At 37.8% G+C, this 8,761-nt stretch overlaps 1 protein-coding gene across 1 annotated transcript in view; it reads left to right on the plus strand.

The window, feature by feature from the left end:
• Positions 1-697: 697 nt before the first annotated feature.
• The window catches only part of NUP205 (nucleoporin 205kDa), a 48,250-nt gene continuing 40,186 nt past the window's right edge, over positions 698-8,761 (plus strand). The window contains exons 1-6 of the mRNA XM_009072619.1: positions 698-716; positions 1,471-1,533; positions 5,057-5,199; positions 6,207-6,378; positions 7,320-7,464; positions 8,381-8,540. Coding sequence (XP_009070867.1) covers positions 698-716; positions 1,471-1,533; positions 5,057-5,199; positions 6,207-6,378; positions 7,320-7,464; positions 8,381-8,540 — 702 coding nt within the window. The remainder of the gene's footprint in view (positions 717-1,470; positions 1,534-5,056; positions 5,200-6,206; positions 6,379-7,319; positions 7,465-8,380; positions 8,541-8,761) is intronic.

Here is an 8,761-nt window from a genome sequence, read left to right on the forward strand (position 1 = left end):
GTCCAATGCTTTTGCTCTTTCTGCCCCTTAAAGCAAGGCCAGCTCAATCTGGTGACTCAGGGCCTTGTCTAAACCATGCTTGAGTACTTGTGGGGATGAAGATCCTCCCAGAGGCCTCTGTTCCAATGTGACCACCCTCACAGTAAATTTTGGTATTGTTTTTTTTCCCAGCTTGTATCAGTTGCTGCTCATCTTCTCCTGGGGTACCTCTCTTTCTGCCTTCTATGTATAGTACCATTTCGTAGTTAAAGAAAACAAAGCTCCTATCCCTCTTTAGCCCTCTTTTCTTAAGAATGAACAAGGTCAGTTCTTTCAGCCTCTCCTCATTCATCCTGTTTTCCAACTCTCTATTTCAGTGTCTTTTTCTGGGGAGCCCAAAACTAGACACAGTATTGGAGTAAAGGACTCTGAGATGCCTAAATCTCGTCCTTTCATCTGCTGGCTACAGCCCTTAGTGCAGCCTGACAAACAGGGGCAGTCTTTGCTGTGAGTGCTGCTGACTAGTGTTTGCCTGCCAGAACACTTGGGTGTTTTTCTGTAAAACTGCTAATTGCTTCCTTAGTCCTCAGCCTGTGCTGCTGTGTGGAGCTATTTTGTCTGGGTTGCAAGACATTGCATTTGCCATTGCTGAGCTTCATGAGGTTAATAAAGGGAGAATGGAGATGCTGTGAAAAGCAGTTATGACTGGAATATAGGCATGGCCAAAGGGTCAGCAAGTAAGGTGGTATATGCTATAGTGACTAATTAATAGAATTAAAACCTCCATTCCTGTGTCAAGCAAGGAGCAAGTTTTACAGAGAAGATATTTTTATCTAAGTGAATTAATTACATCCCTGTCTCCTCACAGAAAAGCAGTAATAAAGCAAAGATCCTTCATTTGAAATACGACTTTGTTAAAGTGAAAACTGGAGTTGTTCAAATGAGACTGTGCTTTGTTTTATAAATTACATGGCAAGAGACTCTATGCCCTTATAATTTAAGAAAAAAGGCGAATGAGGACTTTTGTACATGAAATATGAGAAAAAATAAAGCAGATATGGCACTAGAACTAATGAGGATTTTGTCTTAGGTTGTAGTATATTGTTTGTGGGGACAGACGTACTGTGGTTAAATCTATAACTTGGCAAAAAGTTCAGGCATAACCATCAACTGTTGTTGACAAGAGGAGCAACTCAGTCTGTCCTTTCTTGCTGTCCCTGGTGGAGTGGTCAGACTTTCTAAAACTAATAATTATAGAAACACCATAAGAGGGACAGAGTCAGCATGGTTGCTGAAGTCCAGCCTTTTTTCCATCCCAGTTGCTTGTGCCTTTCTCTGCAATAATCTGTCTTTGTGCTAGCACACCTTGTGCCATCACGAAGCAAACTGGGTTGTAGATGTGGTCCTGCTTAAAATAAACTCTTTTTTTTTGGATTAGTTTTTGGTTAGAGAAGTTGGATCCTTACTTTGTTTTAATACCTTACTGTACAGGTATTCAGGTTGGTGCAGAGCAATTATGTGGTAGGGACAAGAGCAAACCAATGGGCCAGGGAGGTAGGTGAACAGCTTTTGGCAGGCACTGTGGATTGCTGATGGTGTTTATTGGACTCAGGAATGTAATAAGAGTGAAAAGACATTTTCAAGTGGAAATAAATCCTAAAGTTATGTAGGAGAGCCAGTTACAGTTTAGAGTGTGAAATTATTAATCCAGTAGTTGCTGGTTTTAGTTAATTTTTCTGGGTAGGGGTAACAGTGATGCTCGAAAAAGACAGAAGATTTGTCCTTTTTTGTGGGTTGTCCTGGTACAGCTGTGCAGGCACTGCTAATTGTGTTGTAAATGATGATGAGTTTGGTTAGTGCTGAGTTTGCGATGAGAGGTTTTGTTTTGTATTTATTATTGTTTTGTGTGGTTTCTTCCTTTGCACCAGGAAAAAACAGGCAAAATTTTACTTGGTTTGCTGCTGCCGAGTCACTTTAGGTAGTGGTAAAACTGACCGAAACCTATGGTCTTGCCCAGAGACCTACTCTTGTCTCTGTGCTTGCTGTGCTATGCTTTGACTTGGCTTATGCTGCCTTATTTATTTTTCCAGGCATTCAGGTAGCATTTTGCATTACTTTGAGGTGGTGTCTTGATTGCATAAAAAGAAGCTACACATCAGAGGAGCTACCCCTTACTTGCTGTCTTAACTTGAGCAGCCTGGTCAAGGTGGGGTAAACTTAATCAGGTTTACCATAAGGGTGAGAGCCAGTCAGAACAAGCTATGCTATAGTAAGAACAAGCTATGCCATGATAAGATGTTGCCTCTGTACTTGATTTTATACCACGGCCTTAGCTTGTTCATTAAAAAGAAGAATGTAAAAAAAAAAAGTTAATCCAATTTTAGATTAACTGCTAGTGTTTTTGCATATAGGCTGCTCTGCAAGGCAGAGCTCTGTTTTATCATTTCTCCAGAAGCAAAGCCAGTTTCAGAGGTCTCTGCTATTCACTGCCCACTGGTTCTTTCCTTCTGTGCTTTAGGCATTGCTCTTTCCATTGGTTTTATGATTGACAGGACCACTTCATAACCTTTGGTAATGAAATACTCTCATTTTTATAAACCAGATTGAAACAACTCTGGAAGATGTTGCTTCCCCCCACCCTTTAATTTGAATCATTTGACTAATGTAACTTACAGTCCCGCATAGTTAACAGAGCAGGTATGTGTAGGGTTTGGAAAAAGGGGCTCTGAATGAAAGAGGGCAGCAGCCTCTTACAGCAGCTTTCCCGCTAGTAAAACTGCAGCATGCAAAAAACTCCACTACCTTATAATATCTTCGGGTCAGAGATTACCTCAGTAGACGCTGAGAACACATAACACTAGCTGCAGTCTGGCAGTGGTTTTCATGTGGTACCTTGCAGGCCAACTCTGCAATTAGCAATAAATTTATCTGATATGTTTAGCAGTGACTTGTGGTGTGTAGAGTCTGAAACTTCACAAATACAAATGAAGTCTAGCAAGGAAAACATTTAGATACTTCTGTTTAAGGTTGGTTTTAAAATTTTGAGGTTTTTTTTTTTTGTTAATAGGATGATATTAGGTGGTAAGAATAATTTTCCATCTGCATGGTTTTCAATTTAGACAGCAGTTCTGGCTGAAGATGAGTTTGGTATGCTGTTTTCATGATTCCTGGTGATAAGGAGACTTCTAGTGCAGTCTTCATGCTACAGACTTTGGGTTCTGCCTGACACAGCCTCTAGTGAGGAAGCGATCATGCAGATGCAGTACTAAATTCAGGTTTGAAATATGCACAAGAAACCTTTCCTCAGTGTTGAAGAAGAGGAGAGATAGTATTTTTAGAGTAGGGTCATACTTGGTATTGTATTTGAGTTTGCTAGCTTCTAGAAAAATCTGGTCTCTTCTAAACACAGGTAACTTTATATTGCTCTATTTGTAGCAAAGGAAATTCAGGCTTTTATGAACCTCCTGTACAGAATGTAAGGAGCAAATGTGTTTTAGGGATTAATAGAACTTGTATTCATTTGTTTTTTAAATTAAAAGGAGAAAAATGAGTAAATATGAATGAAAGTATCCTTAGGCTTAGGATTTTTATTTCTTATGCAATACTGCCTTTAATCTTATGGGTTTATTTCTAATTTATATTATTCTACACAGACTGATGGAAAGACGCAAGAAATTCTGATAGCGCTGAGTTACATTCGGATTTGAGGTCTGCTGCTGGAATTTCTTGGGCAGATAAGGTTGAAAGATTTGAAATTGCCTGTAGCAAATCCTTAATATCCTACCTGTTTATTCTCTTTGTGTCAGGAAACTCTTCAAAGTATTAGTGAAACTTCTCTTAAATGTGGCAGCTAACCATTTAACCACGAAATTTATGTGAGGAACCTGGAGAAGCAGAATAGGTTGCTAGGGAGAGTGTGCTGGGATATGTAGACATAAAACATAACTTGGGAGCTTTACAACTGTGTTACTTGTTGATGCCAAACCTTTTAATTCACAGTTAGAAGTTTCCATACCTTCAGTAGAATTTATTTGCCCAGACAATTTGTCCCTAATGGAATATTCTAAGGGTATAACTTAATATCAGTAAAATTACTTAGTATTACCAAGAAATTGAAAAATACACCTACGTGTGTATTTCATGCCCATTTTACACTTGTGAGAGTGTCTCAGTCATTTGTAAATTCATGTGTAGCTACTCAGTATGAATGGCTTCACCATTTAGGTGTGCTTTTAGGCTGTGTCAGTCTGTGATCAGACAGTCTAAAGGTACTTTGAGTCGTAGTTTTGCATTTTGGCTGTTGAAGTGATAGTAGATTTAGTTTGAGTAATCAAAGGAGTTCCCTCTCAATAGAATGTTTTTCTATTAGTAAGGCAGGACTTTACACCCCTTCCAGATGACTAAGCTCAGTACACTGGTTCATCTCAGTGACAGTGTAGCAGCAATAAAGATGATTTAAATAGTTTGCTTCTGCTTCAAGTGCTGTTTTGTTTTCCCAGCTTGCTCACTCAAGTAGCAGTCTTTGGAAATGGTTGAAGCCACTTTTCTGTAGCTTCTGCTATAATCTGAGAGTACCATATGTTTTGATTAGATGGGTTGTTTAGTTTATAGTAAAGGTAGTCCTTTTCTGGAGTGTTCTGTAGAAGTGGTAGAGTCACAGTCCTGGAGAGATTTAAAAGACATGGCAATGTGGCACTTGGGGACATAATCTAGTGGTGAACAGTGCTGGGTTAATGCTTGGACTCAGTGATCTTAAAGGTCTTTCCCAACCTAAATGATTGTATTGTAAATGTCTTTATAAGATGATTTTCAGCTGCAGAACTGAGGTGGATACATCACATTTTCTGCTTCTCTAGCTCCCTAAATGCAGTTGAGTTTTGTATCAGACCATTGTTACGTTTTTTTTGTGTGCCTTAAGAAAGAAAAATATGCTTTGCTTGATGGGCATAACAGTCTATACTATCAAGCTGAGAGTAATGGTAAGTTAAAATAGAGTCTACTCATTGAAAACAGGGTATACATAATTTGTTTTCTTTCCTTGTCAATTTCAAATGCATTGTTTTATTTGTTCTTTTAGCTGCCAGCTTGTGGGGGCCATATAAGGACATATGGCAGACTGTAATGAATGCTGTTTGGAAAAGACAACCTGAAGCTGTTCATCGTCTCGACCAGGCTTTAAAGAAACACAAATCAGACTTCATCTCTCTCTTCAGAAATCCGGTACTGGACTATTGCTCTCTTGCAGAATGAGTTGGAGATTTGATGATTTACTCTGTCTTATATACCTTTTAGACCGTGGTCATTCTTTAGAGTCTACATTTTTACAGTATGTTACAGAGATGTGTTATACCAGGTTGGTTCTGCTGTAGGAATGCAAGTAGCTTAAATGATACCTATTATTTTGTGTCTTCTGCAGGATCATTTTGTCTGTGACATGTTTTTTTCTATTTGAGTGCTATTTCGAAAGGACTAGTGAAAGTATCTGATGATCCGAATCACATGTTATTTTTTTTCATTACTCTTGTGTGTCCGAAGTAAAGCACAAAACTATTCTGTGCAGTTTTGGTTCATGCTCGTATTTCAGTCAGGTTAATGAACAGAGAGCAGGTGAACACGTGAATTAAAACAACCCGAACTACAGAATGTGTCTTGTTAGGAATGTCAGATGATGTGAAAAAACACAGTTTCTTGGCTGATGGATCACAAAGTAGCAACTAGAAATATATCTTCTTTCACTGGTGTTACTTCTGCAATTGTGGATTTAACTGATAGGTCAGAAAATCAGCCAGTCAGCTGTAGAGTTTCGTCAGTATATTTTAGCATCTCAGTTTAATGGAAAAAGAATGATGTAGAAAATAGCATCTGGGAGTAACAGAGCAGTACTGATCAACAACCCAGATGTCTTTCCTTGAGCTGATACCAATTCCTGTTGAGAATTGTATCAAAGTTTGCTTTCAATTTCCATTATTCTGAGAAAACTAAACGTCGGCATTGACTGTATAAGATTATTTTTGGTACGTTCCCAACAAAGAGAGCACTGCTGTGCAAGTGTGAAGCATTTTTAGGATGCCTTTACTATCTGTGTGTTTAAAAAGGCTGTCTTTGTTTTTATGATGACAACCTAATCTGTCAGAACTGTATTTGTGAGGAAGGATTAATGTCTAAAGCTTTATTCAGTGTTTGATCTTGCCATTTTGAATAACTTCCGATACTTGTTTCTCTTGCAGCCAAAGAATGTTCAGCAGCATGAGAAAATTCAGAAAGCAAGTACAGAAGGAGTTGCTATCCAGGGTCAGCAGGGAACTAGGCTTTTGCCAGAGCAGCTCATCAGAGAAGCCTTTATCCTCAGTGACCTCTTTGATATCGGAGAGTTGGCAGCTGTTGAGCTCCTTCTAGCTGGTGAGAAGGGAAAATACTTTAGAACTGGAGAAATACAACTTAAGCAGGGCCTTCTTATTTAATTGTGTGCTTAATGGGAATGCATGATTCAGTGAAGGCCTTAGCTTCCTAACCTAAAACGTTCTCAAAAAGAAATCTCCTCCCACTGAAATGTAATGTATTAAGTGTTCTGAAACTTAATGTTCATACATGCAGTTATGGCAAAATGGGGAATAATCTGAGGAGGTTTTATGATTTACTTTTATTATTGAATGTGAACATAATTTAAAAATAACTGATGGAGAATTATTTCTGTAAATCACTGTAATAGACATTGGTTCTTCAAATTATGTTTGAGATATACACTGATACATTCATTTGGATCAAAATCTAATAACTGATTAGCAAGAGAAGTATTCTGGATAGTGACTCATTGCATTTATAAGATTGATTTTAGAGTTACTAAGATGTAACTTAGTTATTGCGAGCTACTGTTCATCGTTAGTTTTAAAGATTCGTCAAAGAAGTAGCTTGCAAATTTGACACCTCGGGAAAGATGTCTTCAAGTCATCCTCACTTTCTAGCTTGAGCTTGAATTTTCAATGTAAATTCAGACAGAAAATTTAATTTTGAATCAAAGATATTTTGCTGATAATGGGCTTGGATTGATTAGTAAGCTGGTACATATCAGTTGCAAATACCATTTGGATTAAGGTGTTTATCAACTTGCACTTCTTGAAAAAAGTGGGTGTTTTAATAGATGAATATTAATTTTAATCACAGCACCGAATATATATATGTGTGATTTCTTTTAAGTGTCTGAAACAAGTCAAAGTGATAGTGAATAACCACAGTTACTTTGAATGCTGTATTTATATTTCAGTTAGAAATACAAAGAGAACTGTTCCCGAAGTGTGTATGTTCAGCTTTCTTTGACTCTTCTGTGCACTTTCATTCACTAGGAGAACACCAGCAGCCTCATTTTCCGGGTCTTACAAGAGGTCTAGTGGCAGTTCTGTTGTACTGGGATGGAAAAAGATGCATTGCCAACTCACTGCGAGCCCTCATCCAGTCACGCCAGGGCAAGACGTGGACATTGGAACTTAGGTCAGTATTAGGGTGATGAGCTGATGAAAGCTCTTTGTTTTGAGTGCTTGTAGGACTAATTAGACTAAAGGGAATATGTATATTCTCAAATTTGTTTCTCATAACCTAATGCAGCTACTTTCATGTTTGATTTTTAAGCATAATATTAATTTTTCTTTCACATATTTTTACTGGATTATGAGGATATCCATTTTACTTTGAGTTCTTTCCTGCTACTTCACCTTTTGGCAGTGTTTTGCCTTAGACACCCTCCCAGTCAGTGTTGCTCTAAGTAGTAATTATGACTCAGTGTTTGAGAACCTGACTGTGTTGTAACATCCTGTGTACTGCAGAAGAGAACTGTGCTCCTGCCTTTACTTAAAATGAGTGTTCTGTCTACTGGTGAATGTTATGTGCTAGTATCTTTTGCCTTTAGAAAGAGAGCAGTACACACTGCTTACTTCCAATACACAGTGGTTGCTTGACTAGAGAAAGATGAAAGCATGTTCTAGTGTAAATATAAATTCTGAAACATAAACCAGACAATGACTTTAGAAGTAGCTCCACCACCTCAGTAGAGTGTAGCATCTGGACAATTGCAGTTGCTAGTAAGAAAGAGGCTGTGAGCTTGTGGGTTATGTGCATCTTATGTATAGTACTTTTCTTTTATAATAGAAATCTTAACTAGCTGAGCCATGTTGTATTCTCATATTCTGCATTCTTGAACCAACAGCTAACTAAAGACTCTATCCATTCAGCATAATGTTTTGAGAAAGCACTGCTTACTGGTTAGCGATGCACATTTGCTTTCTGTATGTAATACATCTGTACTTCCTTTTTTGTCAGCAAATATATTTTATAGGATTCATTATTTTACACTTCCGTTGTGACTGGTAAAGTGTGATTAACTGTTAAATTTGTATTCTTTCCATTCTAGTCAAGAGTTAATTTCCATGACGACGCGCTTTACAGATGACCTAATGGAGCAGGGTTTGACTCAGAAGATCCTTACTCTTGTGTCTCACATTGATTTGAACAACGAATTTGATAAACTCCAGCGAGAGCGAGGATTGGGCAGTGAGAAACATCGCAAAGAGGTAAACATTCACTGAGTATGAAGATTCTGAATATTCCTCTATATCACTGAACACAATAGAATACAGTCAGACTGGCAAGAGTTCTCTGCCTTTGCAAGGTCTGATACTGCCTTGAGAGGTCAATGTAACTACTCCAGAGCTTGTGTAAACTCTACACTATATGTAAATTTCCTTTTTTTTTTTTTTTTTTTTTTTTTTTTTTTTTTTTTTTTTTTTTTTTT

The sequence above is a fragment of the Acanthisitta chloris genome, unplaced genomic scaffold, assembly GCF_000695815.1.
Source record: "Acanthisitta chloris isolate BGI_N310 unplaced genomic scaffold, ASM69581v1 scaffold17000, whole genome shotgun sequence".
Lineage (NCBI taxonomy): Eukaryota > Metazoa > Chordata > Aves > Passeriformes > Acanthisittidae > Acanthisitta > Acanthisitta chloris.